The 15,618-nt window shown below is 32.4% G+C and overlaps 1 protein-coding gene across 2 annotated transcripts in view; it reads right to left on the bottom strand.

Moving 5' to 3' along the window:
• The window catches only part of LOC145279888 (ferric reductase 1-like), a 459,209-nt gene that overhangs the window by 13,387 nt on the left and 430,204 nt on the right, over window positions 1–15,618 (bottom strand). For both annotated transcript variants that reach the window (XM_080131362.1, XM_080131363.1), the window contains exons 14-15: window positions 12,326–12,466; window positions 11,553–11,620 (exon numbers count right to left, since the gene is read on the bottom strand). In XM_080131362.1, the coding sequence (XP_079987488.1) occupies window positions 11,553–11,620; window positions 12,326–12,466 (209 nt within the window). The remainder of the gene's footprint in view (window positions 1–11,552; window positions 11,621–12,325; window positions 12,467–15,618) is intronic.

Below are 15,618 nucleotides of genomic sequence, written 5' to 3'. Positions count from 1 at the left end.
GTGTATTCACTTTTGTGTGTATTCAGATTTGTGTGTATTCAGATTTGTGTGTATTCACTTTTGTGTGTATTCAGTTTTGTGTGTATTCAGTTTTGTGTGTATTCAGATTTGTGTGTATTCAGTTTTGTGTGTATTCAGTTTTGTGTGTATTCAGTTTTGTGTGTATTCAGATTTGTGTGTATTCACTTTTGTGTGTATTCAGTTCTGTGTGTATTCAATTTTGTGTGTGTTCACTTTTGTGTGTATTCAGATTTGTGTGTATTCACTTTTGTGTGTATTCAGTTTTGTGTGTATTCAGTTTTGTGTGTATTCAGATTTGTGTGTATTCACTTTTGTGTGTATTCAGTTCTGTGTGTATTCAGTTTTGTGTGTATTCACTTTTGTGTGTATTCAGATTTGTGTGTATTTAGTTTTGTGTGTATTCAGTTTTGTGTGTATTCACTTTTGTGTGTATTAACTTTTGTGTGTATTCACTTTTTTGTGTATTCACTTTTGTGTGTAATCACTTTAGTGCGTATTTAGTTTTGTGTGTATTCAGTTTTGTGTGTATTAACTTTTGTGTGTATTCAGTTTTGAGTGTATTCACTTTTGTGTGTATTCAGATTTGTGTGTATTCACTTTTTTGTGTATTCAGTTTTGTGTGTATTCAGTTTTGTGCGTATTCAGATTTGTGTGCATTCACTTTTGTGTGTATTCAGTTTTGTGTATATTCACTTTTGTGTGTATTCAGTTTTATGTGTATTCAGTTTTGTGTATATTCCCTTTTGTGTGTATTCAGTTTTGTGTGTATTCACTTTTGTGTGTATTCAGTTTTGTGTGTATTCAGTTTTGTGCGTATTCAGATTTGTGTGCATTCACTTTTGTGTGTATTCAGTTTTGTGTATATTCACTTTTGTGTGTATTCAGTTTTGTGTATATTCCCTTTTTGTGTGGATTCAGTTTTGTGTATTAACTTTTGTGTGTATTCAGTTTTGTGTGAATTTACTTTTGTGTGTATTCACTTTTGTGTGTATTCAGTTTTGTGTGTATTCACTTTTGTGTGTATTCAGTTTTGTGTGTATTCAGATTTGTGTGTATTCAGATGTGTGTGTATTCAGATGTGTGTGTATTCAGTTTTGTGTGTATTCAGATTTGTGTGTATTCACTGTTGTGTGTATTCACTTTTGTGTGTATCACTTTTGTGTGTATTCACTTTTGTGTGTATTCACTTTTGTGTGTATTCAGATTTGTGTGTATTCACTTTTGTGTGTATTCAGAATTGTGTGTATTCACTTTTGTGTGTATTCAGTTTTGTGTGTATTCACGTTTGTGTGTATTCACCTTTGTATATTCAGTTTTGTGTGTATTCAGTTTTGTGTGTATTCAGATTTGTGTGTATTCACTTTTGTGTGTATTCAGATTTGTGTGTATTTACTTTTGTGTGTATTCAGATTTGTGTGTATTCACTTTTGTGTGTATTCAGTTTTGTGTGTATTCACTTTTGTGTGTATTCAGTTTTGTGTGTATTCAGTTTTGTGTGCATTCAGATTTGTGTGTATTCAGATTTGTGTGTATTCAGTTTTGTGTGTATTCAGAATTGTGTGTATTCACTTTTGTGTGTATTCAGTTTTGTGTGTATTCACTTTTGTGTGTATTCAGTTTTGTGTGTATTCACTTTTGTGTGTATTCAGATTTGTGTGTATTCACTTTTGTGTGTATTCACTTTTGTGTGTATTCAGATTTGTGTGTATTCAGATTTGTGTGTATTCACTTTTGTGTGTATTCAGTTTTGTGTGTATTCAGTTTTGTGTGTATTCAGATTTGTGTGTATTCAGTTTTGTGTGTATTCAGTTTTGTGTGTATTCAGTTTTGTGTGTATTCAGATTTGTGTGTATTCACTTTTGTGTGTATTCAGTTCTGTGTGTATTCAATTTTGTGTGTGTTCACTTTTGTGTGTATTCAGATTTGTGTGTATTCACTTTTGTGTGTATTCAGTTTTGTGTGTCTTCAGTTTTGTGTGTATTCACTTTTGTGTGTATTCACTTATGTTTGTATTCACTGTTGTGTGTATTCAGTTTTGTGTGTATTCAGATTTGTGTGTATTCAGATTTGTGTGTATTTAGTTTTGTGTGTATTCACTTTTGTGTGTATTCAGTTTTGTGTGTATTCACTTTTGTGTGTATTCACTTTTGTGTGTATTCACTTTTGTGTATATTAAGATTTGTGTGTATTCAGTTTTGTGTGTATTCAGTTTTGTGTGTATTCAGTTTTGTGTGTATTCAGATTTGTGTGTATTCAGTTTTGTGTGTATTCACTTTTGTGTGTATACAGATTTGTGTATATTCCCTTTTTGTGTGGATTCAGTTTTGTGTATTAACTTTTGTGTGTATTCAGTTTTGTGTGAATTTACTTTTGTGTGTATTCACTTTTGTGTGTATTCAGTTTTGTGTGTATTCACTTTTGTGTGTATTCACTTTTGTGTGTATTCACTTTTGTGTGTATTCAGATTTGTGTGTATTTAGTTTTGTGTGTATTAAGTTTTGTGTGTATTCACTTTTGTGTGTATTCAATTTTATGTGTATTCAGTTTTGTGTGTATTATCTTTTGTGTGTATTAACTTTTGTGGGTATTCATTTTTGTGTGTATTCAGTTTTGTGTGTATTAACTTTTGTGTGTATTCACTTTTGTGTGTATTCACTTTTGCGTGTATCTACTTTTGTGTGTATTCAGTTTTGCGTGTATTCAGTTTTGTGTGTATTCACTTTTGTGTGTATTCACTTTTGTGTGCATTCAGATTTGTGTGTATTAAGTTTTGTGTGTATTCACTTTTGTGTGTATTCACTTATGTTTGTATTCACTTTTGTGTGTATTCAGTTTTGTGTGTATTCAGATTTGTGTGAATTCATATTTGTGTGTATTTAGTTTTGTGTGCATTCACTGTTGTGTGTATTCAGTTTTGTGTGTATTCAGTTTTATGTGTATTCACTTTTGTGTGTATTCAGTTTTTTGTGTATTATTATTTGTGTGTATTCAGATTTGTGTGTATTCAGTTTTGTGTGTATTCAGTGTTGTGTGTATTCAGATTTGTGTGTATTTAGTTTTGTGTGTATTCAGTTTTGTGTGTATTCACTTTTGTGTGTATTAACTTTTGTGTGTATTCACTTTTGTGTGTATTCACTTTTGTGTGTAATCACTTTAGTGCGTATTTAGTTTTGTGTGTATTTAGTTTTGTGTGTATTAACTTTTGTGTGTATTCAGTTTTGAGTGTATTCACTTTTGTGTGTATTCAGATTTGTGTGTATTCACTTTTGTGTGTATTCAGTTTTGTGTGTATTCAGTTTTGTGCGTATTCAGATTTGTGTGCATTCACTTTTGTGTGTATTCAGTTTTGTGTATATTCACTTTTGTGTGTATTCAGTTTTGTGTGTATTCAGTTTTGTGTATATTCCCTTTTGTGTGTATTCAGTTTTGTGTGTATTCACTTTTGTGTGTATTCAGTTTTGTGTGTATTCAGTTTTGTGTGTATTCAGATTTGTGTGCATTCACTTTTGTGTGTATTCAGTTTTGTGTATATTCACTTTTGTGTGTATTCAGTTTTGTGTATATTCCCTTTTTGTGTGGATTCAGTTTTGTGTATTAACTTTTGTGTGTATTCAGTTTTGTGTGAATTTACTTTTGTGTGTATTCACTTTTGTGTGTATTCAGTTTTGTGTGTATTCACTTTTGTGTGTATTCAGTTTTGTGTGTATTCAGATTTGTGTGTATTCAGATGTGTGTGTATTCAGTTTTGTGTGTCTTCAGATTTGTGTGTATTCACTGTTGTGTGTATTCACTTTTGTGTGTATCACTTTTGTGTGTATTCACTTTTGTGTGTATTCACTTTTGTGTGTATTCAGATTTGTGTGTATTCACTTTTGTGTGTATTCAGAATTGTGTGTATTCACTTTTGTGTGTATTCAGTTTTGTGTGTATTCACGTTTGTGTGTATTCACCTTTGTATATTCAGTTTTGTGTGTATTCAGTTTTGTGTGTATTCAGATTTGTGTGTATTCACTTTTGTGTGTATTCAGATTTGTGTGTATTTACTTTTGTGTGTATTCACTTTTGTGTGTATTCACTTTTGTGTGTATTCAGTTTTGTGTGTATTCACTTTTGTGTGTATTCACTTTTGTGTGTATTCAGTTTTGTGTGTATTCAGTTTTGTGTGCATTCAGATTTGTGTGTATTCAGATTTGTGTGTATTCAGTTTTGTGTGTATTCAGAATTGTGTGTATTCACTTTTGTGTGTATTCAGTTTTGTGTGTATTCACTTTTGTGTGTATTCAGTTTTGTGTGTATTCACTTTTGTGTGTATTCAGATTTGTGTGTATTCACTTTTGTGTGTATTCACTTTTGTGTGTATTCAGATTTGTGTGTATTCAGATTTGTGTGTATTCACTTTTGTGTGTATTCAGTTTTGTGTGTATTCAGTTTTGTGTGTATTCAGATTTGTGTGTATTCAGTTTTGTGTGTATTCAGTTTTGTGTGTATTCAGTTTTGTGTGTATTCAGATTTGTGTGTATTCACTTTTGTGTGTATTCAGTTCTGTGTGTATTCAATTTTGTGTGTGTTCACTTTTGTGTGTATTCAGATTTGTGTGTATTCACTTTTGTGTGTATTCAGTTTTGTGTGTATTCAGTTTTGTGTGTATTCAGATTTGTGTGTATTCACTTTTGTGTGTATTCAGTTCTGTGTGTATTCAGTTTTGTGTGTATTCACTTTTGTGTGTATTCAGATTTGTGTGTATTTAGTTTTGTGTGTATTCAGTTTTGTGTGTATTCACTTTTGTGTGTATTAACTTTTGTGTGTATTCACTTTTGTGTGTATTCACTTTTGTGTGTAATCACTTTAGTGCGTATTTAGTTTTGTGTGTATTCAGTTTTGTGTGTATTAACTTTTGTGTGTATTCAGTTTTGAGTGTATTCACTTTTGTGTGTATTCAGATTTGTGTGTATTCACTTTTGTGTGTATTCAGTTTTGTGTGTATTCAGTTTTGTGCGTATTCAGATTTGTGTGCATTCACTTTTGTGTGTATTCAGTTTTGTGTATATTCACTTTTGTGTGTATTCAGTTTTGTGTGTATTCAGTTTTGTGTATATTCCCTTTTGTGTGTATTCAGTTTTGTGTGTATTCACTTTTGTGTGTATTCAGTTTTGTGTGTATTCAGTTTTGTGCGTATTCAGATTTGTGTGCATTCACTTTTGTGTGTATTCAGTTTTGTGTATATTCACTTTTGTGTGTATTCAGTTTTGTGTATATTCCCTTTTTGTGTGGATTCAGTTTTGTGTATTAACTTTTGTGTGTATTCAGTTTTGTGTGAATTTACTTTTGTGTGTATTCACTTTTGTGTGTATTCAGTTTTGTGTGTATTCACTTTTGTGTGTATTCAGTTTTGTGTGTATTCAGATTTGTGTGTATTCAGATGTGTGTGTATTCAGATGTGTGTGTATTCAGTTTTGTGTGTATTCAGATTTGTGTGTATTCACTGTTGTGTGTATTCACTTTTGTGTGTATCACTTTTGTGTGTATTCACTTTTGTGTGTATTCACTTTTGTGTGTATTCAGATTTGTGTGTATTCACTTTTGTGTGTATTCAGAATTGTGTGTATTCACTTTTGTGTGTATTCAGTTTTGTGTGTATTCACGTTTGTGTGTATTCACCTTTGTATATTCAGTTTTGTGTGTATTCAGTTTTGTGTGTATTCAGATTTGTGTGTATTCACTTTTGTGTGTATTCAGATTTGTGTGTATTTACTTTTGTGTGTATTCAGATTTGTGTGTATTCACTTTTGTGTGTATTCAGTTTTGTGTGTATTCACTTTTGTGTGTATTCAGTTTTGTGTGTATTCAGTTTTGTGTGCATTCAGATTTGTGTGTATTCAGATTTGTGTGTATTCAGTTTTGTGTGTATTCAGAATTGTGTGTATTCACTTTTGTGTGTATTCAGTTTTGTGTGTATTCACTTTTGTGTGTATTCAGTTTTGTGTGTATTCACTTTTGTGTGTATTCAGATTAGTGTGTATTCACTTTTGTGTGTATTCACTTTTGTGTGTATTCAGATTTGTGTGTATTCAGATTTGTGTGTATTCACTTTTGTGTGTATTCAGTTTTGTGTGTATTCAGTTTTGTGTGTATTCAGATTTGTGTGTATTCAGTTTTGTGTGTATTCAGTTTTGTGTGTATTCAGTTTTGTGTGTATTCAGATTTGTGTGTATTCACTTTTGTGTGTATTCAGTTCTGTGTGTATTCAATTTTGTGTGTGTTCACTTTTGTGTGTATTCAGATTTGTGTGTATTCACTTTTGTGTGTATTCAGTTTTGTGTGTATTCAGTTTTGTGTGTATTCAGATTTGTGTGTATTCACTTTTGTGTGTATTCAGTTCTGTGTGTATTCAGTTTTGTGTGTATTCACTTTTGTGTGTATTCAGATTTGTGTGTATTCAGTTTTGTGTGTATTCACTTTTGTGTGTATTCAGTGTATGACTGCTTGATTTAGTTTTAAGTATACTGATCTATCGATTTAATTGTTAAAAAATTACTGTATATTTCCTTTTAATGAAAATTAACACTTTAAAATTCGGCATCAGGGGAAAAAGTGTCTTGTTGCCATCACGTTGATTTGGTTACTACATTAGAAGATATAATCTATATACAATCGCATAAAGTATGAACTTCTCTTGCACCATATGTCTATCTGCCATCACAATTTTTAAGATAAATAAAAAAGCATTTTATCTGTTAAAAAAAGTAGATGAACAGTTCCTCTTGTTTGCATTTATGAAAAGAGCCAAGGTCATATTTTTTTGGAAAAAAAAGATATATTTTTACATTAAAGACGCATGTTTCCTCTAATTAAAGCATTAACAGTTTAATTTCATATGCATTTCTTTCTTTGAACTATTATCCTCATTAGTGTTGTTATTGACATTTATATTACTTTTTAGCCGATTTGTCTTCTTTGATGATGTTTTCCTGTAGGTTTGTTTGATTTTTTGTACACATTCCTGTATGTTTGTTTGATTTTTTGTTTTATTTGCAGTGAAAATGAACAAACATTCATTGAAAATCAAACATCTAAGAAACATTTTAACTTTAAAATTAAATTTCTTTTAAATCAAATATTTTACACATTGTTTTAATTTGATCATATGATCAAATTAAAACCTACTATTTACAGAGGAGTAATAAAATACTATGTTCACAGAGGAATAATAAAATACTATATTCACAGAGGAGTAATAAAATACTATGTTCACAGAGGAGTAATAAAATACTATGTTCACAGAGGAATAATAAAATACTATGTTCACAGAGGAGTAATAAAATACTATGTTCACAGAGGAGTAATAAAATACTATGTTCACAGAGGAGTAATAAAATACTATGTTCACAGAGGAGTAATAAAATACTATGTTCACAGAGGAATAATAAAATACTATGTTCACAGAGGAGTAATAAAATACTATGTTCACAGAGGAGTAATAAAATACTATGTTCACAGAGGAATAATAAAATACTATGTTCACAGAGGAGTAATAAAATACTATGTTCACAGAGGAGTAATAAAATATGGGAATCGTAAAAAAAAACATTCAGTTTAGATTTCATTTTCATTCCTATTTCATTCCTATTAATTCGTGGCATAAAAGACACATGGAAAATCATTTTTGTTTTCTTTAAATTCTATAATGCTGCTGTCTATTTGTTGTGATTAATAAACCTATAGAGTGAAATGTAGAGGAAGAGAGAGATAGAAAGGGGGGAGAGAGAGAAAGAGAGAGAGGGGGGAGGGGGAGTCCATGCGTGGATTGATTAACGACGGATTTTTACATATGAAAAGTAAATAGGTTAATAGTTAAACCACGGAATAGAGGAGAGATTCAAAATGAAGTCAATTGCTGCCAGAATGTTAACTTATACATACGTTCTGTAGAGTTGCGATAAATAAGATCAATATTACGCCTCAGTTCACTATGGGGTGGTTTAGTCAGAAACAACATTTAACTGAAGAAATCAGGCTTGATTTGTTAAGGTAAGAGTGAAAGAACGAACTGAGTTATTATTATATTCTAAACGAGTTATGTTATTGAGTATGAACTGTGTGAAAATAGATGAATATGGTTTTGAACATTAAGAGAACGATCATATAAAAACAGACTTCACTATTCATATTTTGAATAGGTGAACATTGTCTTCAAACATAACACCCAAAATTTAATGGAAGTTAAAACGCCCTGCGTTTACGTAATATCAAGTGTCGATTTTGTTGATGCATAATGTTATTAATGTGCGGAATTAAATGCATTTCAATATAATGATAGTAATCTGAAAAGAAGAATAAGTTTTTTTGCTTTTTACATTCTGTCCAATGGTTAAAAGCTTATGGTGGCTTCACTGGTGACAGTATTGCCTTAACCACCGAAACTGTATTACCGCCTGATGGCTACTGAAGATAGAGTATTACAAACTTGTCGGTATTCAAGTTTATGACTTATCTATATGCGGTGATGTTTCTTCTTGTATCTAAAATACAGGAAGAAACATAACCGCATATAATGTATTTTATATTAGGTTCGTGAAAATTGACTCTTCCACGTGTATTAATGGCATTGTCTATTGATGATTCTGGCAAGTTTCAGTTTTAAATAGCATTTTAATTGGTCTGTCATATCTCAGTCTGAATAGCATTTTCGTTGCTTGGTCATGGCTCTGTTTTAAATAGCATTTTTATTCGTCTGCCAAGCCTAAATTTAAAATAGCATTTTTTTGTCTGTCACGCCTTAGTTTGAAAGAGCCTGTTTATAAGTTTGTGTTGTGAGGACTTACCTATACACCGGGTAAAAGCCCAAGTAATACCGGTGGTAGTTGGTACGTTAGGTATAGTACCTTGTCGTCTGGAAAGACATTTGCAAAAATTATGAATCCCCGCTGTGTTGGGCAACCTTCAGACCTCTGCGATTGTAGGTACCACCAATACTTTTAGGAAAGCCCTTAATCTTTGAAACTCCTTTGGAGCTGGGATTGAGGGAGTATCCTCTGAGAACGAATTCCATCTCTTTTCAGGTAGACGTTATTAAACGAAATTTTTTTTTCATTCAACATTTATTGTTGTTTTATTCTCTCTTCTCTTCTCTTCTCTCTACATTAATAAAATTATTTCCCTATGGAAAAAAAAAACATAGTTTGGCACATGCAGACGCCACATATAAAATAATTATGATCAAACTACTAGCTATTATCTTATATAGGTTTTGCAGTTGCATGTATCCATTATAATAAAATCATATTAATTCCTAGGAACATCACAATCCAAACTGTGTCTTAGTAAACAAATTTTTCTCTTCAATTCTTTTCTCCTCACACTCACCCATTAGTACCCGAGAAGTTCTCTACATATTCTGCAAATTTTACTACTTCACTGTCCGTATTTGGGTCACTGATAGATATGTTTTATATTTACTTATTCGTTTTCAGTTCTTAAAATAATGATCTCTCCTTTCCAAAAGTTCGTCCACTCGAATTGTGTGTCCACGATTCTTGAAATAATGGAATAGTAGTTTCCGATATTTTTTCGAACGCTTAAAACATAAGAAAATGGCATCAATCAAACATAACTCACATTCTCTTACGCGTTCTTCGCAGTATACGGTGCATGTATTCTTCTTATTATTACCCGTCTTTTTCGCTTTGTTCTTCTATGAAAACCTTACGGGAAGTTTAAGGTATTAGCTATTTTCTTCTTCTTCTTCTTCTTCTTCTTCTTCTTCTTCTTCTTCTTCTTCTTCTTCTTCTTCTACGTAAAACTTATAGACAATTTCTTACAGGATTTTTACAGGACATTGATTGAATAAGGAGTTTTCCTTAGGTTTAACTTTCGATTCGCTGGTTTAAATGCTTCAAAATTACTTTCAATTTTTCAGAAACGTACATGGATAGCGTAATATCGGCAAGATTTTCGGATTGCTGCCATAGCTTGCACAGATTTTCACCTTCATTAATAGAATGTAATTGGACATATCACGAAATATTTCAAAATAACTTTTAGAATGAATAGTTTTTTGGAGGCCATATACTTGTAAAAATCCATATACTTGTAAAAATCCATATACTTGTAAAAATTGTGCATAAAGAAACATGCCAGATCGCATTCAGGCTCTTACCATTTTACACATAGATGTATTATGCAGAATATGGACTGTACTAAAATACTAATGTTCTTATTTATTGATCCAGTCTTAACATAGAAGGCGCCAAACATTTATATAAACAATATCGTATAGAGTATAAGTACAGTATGGCACAGTTCATATTCTGCATACTTACATAACACATGTTGTTATATAACATCCACACCAATGCAGCGAACTCTACATTGATCATGGCAGTCATTCAACTACACTTGCCAACTGAGAGAAAGAGTTGTTAAGGCAACCAATACCCACAAGTAACTGCCTCACTGCAGCAATAATTGACAGTGCCTACCGGGCTCACCAGAGCCCATCAGAGCCCACCAGGGCTCACAGAAAGTAATCACCTAAAAAGATCAATATGTCACAGTTAACGCATATAATCATCACACTTAATACATGAGTGTGATCTGTACTGACAGCCATGCGCCGACAGTGACACTTGTAAAGGCAAGTAACCGTCCCAAAACAACAATAATCGCCAACTATGACAGCCAGTGGATTTCGCTAGCTGCCACTGCGAGATAATGCAAGACAATGGAAGCCATATGTGTACATTTTGGTCACTGCCACCAATGCCCAGAACTTTTGGGAGCCGATAATGACTACCATTTAGCAACCGCCACCATCTACTGATGTTCTGTGTTAATATTTTTTTTAGCTGTTTATCCATAGTCAGTAATTTACGTTTCGCATGTGATAATACACTAAATAATCAAAGGTTATTTCGTTTTCAGAGAGTGAGGTACCGTAGCTGTTTTTTTTTTTTTTGTGTTATATTTCCACTGAGTAATGCTGGTACGTGGGTCTTGCTAGTAAGAAACAAATTGCTAATTAATTACACTTACTTTTAATAAAATGTATTAAATATATATAATATATATATTTAATACATTTTACTTTTCATGAGTACATCTCGTATTCCATTATAACCAGTGTAAAAACGAAATTTCTTGCCTGACATGAGGTGCTGCATAGAAACATGTTCCCAAATATCACATATAAATTAAAGGGGGAACAACTCTAAAAAATCTACTAAAGGATTATATTTGGAGGACAAACATGAAATTAATGCTAACAGTGTGTATTAAAAAAAGACAGATTTGAAATAAATTTCATATAAAATGCATATTCGAATATCTAGTTTAGGGAAATAATTACTTGAAAGAAGTATAAAAACCAGAAAAAATATGACCTTAACTTTCTGTTTATGTAAGTGTAGCTAAAAAGATGAAAATGTTTGTTTTCTTTGAATAACTTGTGGTCAAACCAAATGTAGAAATTTTTTAATTTTCCTTTCTCTCTTTAACTGGGTTACTTAATAGAAACAGGGTCCTTTCTCACTTACATGTTCAACTTTCACTTCGCTGTGTACTTTCTCGCCGGATGCATGCATTTCGATGGAACATGCGGTTCCTGTAATATGAAATATTTCAGTATTTAGACATTGATTCAAAGTGACTGAATTCAGACAAATCAGAACAAACTTATTTCTCTGCATCTGGAAATATGAACGTAATATATCAAGGGAGACATAAATTATATTAACCCACATATTTTTACTAAGAGAGTAATATATTTTTAAAACAACATACCAAATAAGATTAATAGCATAAGAATAGCATAGAGCAGGTTGAGTTGGATGCATTCATAAATATTGGTAAAAAGAAATAACTAAGAGGGAATTTTCAGCACGATCAGTGGATCTAAAATATTGTATTGCGATGATTATGAGTTGAATTGAGTCGAGAAGATGGTTAAAAACAAATCAGTAAACATAAACACATACATAAATGATAATTAGTTTTATGAATTATAGTTGGCATCAGGAGTTGGCAATTTTTGTAGGATTTGTCTTTTCTTAAATAAACCCCTTAGGTAAAGCCTGATTTTTCCACCAGTAGGGAGTTGGTGTCATCAATTTTTGCAAACACTAAAATCATGAGTTAAAACTGAGTTTTCATTACACGACTCTGTAAACAGGAGTCGGATTTATTTTTACCTAATCTAATTACTATTATTATTATGAATATGTGTTTTTAACTAGAAGTGGTTTTCACTGCTTGTGAGAAGCGAACCTCTTTTTACCTAACCATGTCACCATATTTTATATATACTTACTCTCTTTCCAACAATCGAGTAACTCCATGGTAATTACAGCAAAACATTTGTATATTATGAAGGCGATCATCACTGCCACGGCACTGTTTGCAGCTGATACTAAATGGTGATACCAGAAGATACCAATGAATATGGTGGCATCTGAAATTTAATTTGAAATTAAATAAGCCAGAATAACCGGAAAATAAAGAAAAAAACTTTTCAAGATTAAATAAAAGTTTAAATTGATTAATCTTCTAACCTCTATCAATATTGATAAGTAAGAACCTCTTTGAATATTAGTAAACATATGAACCACCACCCTTGGTATCAATAGAAACCATTTTCAGTATAGATAAATGTATGAACGCATTCAGATATTGGTAAAAGTATGAATCATTCTTAGTATGTAGTAGTAAAACTATGCCCCTCTCTCAGAATGCTAAACGTATGAACCCCTATCAGTTTGGATAAATATGAATCACTTTCAATATAAATTAAAATATGAATTCTTTTTGATATTGTTAAAATATGAACATCTTTTAGTATTGGTAAAAAGTATGAATACGCCTCAGTATTGGTAAAAGTATGATCCTCTCTATGTTTGGGTAAAATATGAATCACTATCAATATTAATAAATGTATTAACCTCTTCCGGTATTGGTAAAAATGTGAACCATTCTCAATATTAGTAAAGTTATAAACCTCTTTTGATATTGGCAAAAGTATGAACCACTCTCAATACTGGTAAGAATATGATCACCCTGAGTATTGGTGAAAATATGAGCCTATCTCAGCATTGGTAAACATGTGAATTTTATCAATACTGAGAAGTATTTATAAAATTATGAACCACTTTAATATTGGTAAAATTATGAACCATTCTCAGTATTGGTAAAAATATGAATCACTCTTAATATTGGTAAAAATATGAACGCCTCTCACTATTGGTAAAAGTATAAAATTATCTCAGTATTATTAAAAGTTTCACCTCTTTCTGCATTGGTAAACGTTTTAACCACGTTCAGCATTTATAAAAGTATGAAATACTCTCAGTATTGATAAAAGTATGAACGATTTTCAATATTAGTAAAATTATGAATCACTTTTAGTATTTGTAAAAGTTTAAAACCCCTCCCAGTATTGGTAAAGGTATGGGTTATCTCAATATTGGTAAAAGTACCAACCCCTCGAGCATTGGTAAAAGTGTGAACCACTCTTAGTATTTGTAAAAATAGGAACAATCTCAATATTGGCAAAACGAGAAAGTTGTGTTCAATTACTTTTATTGGATTAATTGTTTATGACAGACATCATGTTTCGACATTTAATACCCAACAAACGTTTGATATACCCTAAAATAAATCAGATGAAATAACGTGTAAAAGGCTCGATATGCCGGCAAACAAGCAAATAAAGCATTACACTATTTAATGCTAACACATTGCAAGCAATTCATTGTAAACGTCTGTTCTTTTATGAAAAGCTGGGAAAAGTGTTGGTGATTTATAATTTTTTCAACATTAATAGAACAATAAGTGAACTAAATTAATCAGGATTTTAAATTCACGTATTGCATCATTCATCATAAAATAATCATTTTGTTTTAACTTGTGAGAGCGTGAACCTCTACTTTTCCTAAAAAAAGTAAATAAATTAACCCAAAGAAATTTGAACCGCACTCACTGACTGTATAGTTTTCATCAATAGCCATTATGCCACACACTGGTCTTTCGAAAGAAAATGGAAAATGTTTTTAAAAAGAAAAATAGTTAAAAAATGAAAAATAATTTTTTTTTCAATTTTTCTGTCAGTTTTTAGTTTTTAGTTATCTTATGCGTCAGCATGTTTGAAATGCAGTCGTCTGTAGAGATTCCAGTGCACTGCTTTCCCCATTCAATCTTGTCTATCCTTATATTCTTATAAATTTAGTAAATTGGAATATTTAAGGGGAACGGCTCATCAAGAACTTGTTCATGTTGAACTTGAAGACGACCATATTGTAATCAGCTGGAAAGCAGGTAAACGGAAGAGAGTCCAACAGGCGTGCAGTTCTAAGAAAGAAGCTTTGTTTATGGAATCTACGTTTAGGTTTAGGCACAGATAAAGAGTGGGGGAAATTATTGATAATGGTTTTAGCTAGACGAGTGTTTTTCATGAAAGTCAAGCAAAGGGAGACCATAGATTGGAGCTCAGATGAGCACTTGCCATGAAAATAATGATAAAGCAGAGACAGGCTCGCAATGTCTCTTCTGTGAGAAAGAGGTTGCAGGAAAGAGAAAAGGGCACCCCCCACTAGGCTACGAAGTCTATTTTGAACTCTGTCAAGGCAGGATAAGATTTTCTAGCAGCTCCTGCGCAGATGGGGCAATAGTACACCATCCTTGGAAGTATTTGGCTCTTATACAGGTAGAGAATTATATCAGCAGTGCGATATCTATTGGAGCGGTAGAAGGATCCTATCATTTTCCCAGTATCCTTGGAAACAGATTTGATGTATGTGTTCCATTTCAAATCAGACCCGAAAGACGGTCAGACCCGAATGATGAAGGATACTTCCATTCAGTCTCGAAAGACAAAGGATACCCTTTGTAGGGGCAGCTACGCGTGTAATTGTGAGGCAAGAGTTGCGCAATCACTAACCACACCCTTCCTGAATCGGCACTGTTTGGGTCCAGTGGCAAGGAGAAGTCCAGGACAACTGGAATCAATGCCGAGATAAGCGGAGAGCACATACAGCACCTGGAAGTCCAAAATAGTCACCCATTTAATACTGAACAGGTTCAAAATTGCTTAACTTCGGTGATCCAATGGGAACCGATGTGTTAACGTGATTATGCTGTACAGACCCAGAAGTTTGTCAAAACATGGAGCCTCCCTAAGCCATTCATTTCAATTGATGCCAGATGGGGATCAGAGAATTGATGATTTAAAGAGAGAAGCTTGGTTTTAGATGCATTAAAAGTAACCAGTCACCTCTTTTCCCATTGCACCATATGCTCAAGCTCAGAGGAGAGAGAATCAGAGAGGACTTCGAAGTGTTGAAATGTTGTCATAACAGGTACTGTCATCAGCATAAATGTCTATGAATGATCTTGGGGTGTGATTTGGGAGATCATTGATGTAGATCAGAAAGAGAGTTGAGCCCAGAATGGACCCCTGAGATACTCCAGTATTAATACTGTGAACTTCTGATTTCTGCCCTTTGATATGTCAAGAGTAATTGCCCTAGAAAGGAACCCTCCATTGAGAGATTCGCTAATCCTATGAAATATAACTGTTAGAACATCTGCTGTAGATCTAGCAGAATGGAA

Source organism: Euprymna scolopes, chromosome 7 (genome assembly GCF_053919585.1).
Source record: "Euprymna scolopes isolate OS-2025 chromosome 7, ASM5391958v1, whole genome shotgun sequence".
Lineage (NCBI taxonomy): Eukaryota > Metazoa > Mollusca > Cephalopoda > Sepiida > Sepiolidae > Euprymna > Euprymna scolopes.
The sequence above is the reverse complement of the archived record's forward strand: the minus strand, read 5'-3'. Positions and strand labels throughout refer to the sequence as shown.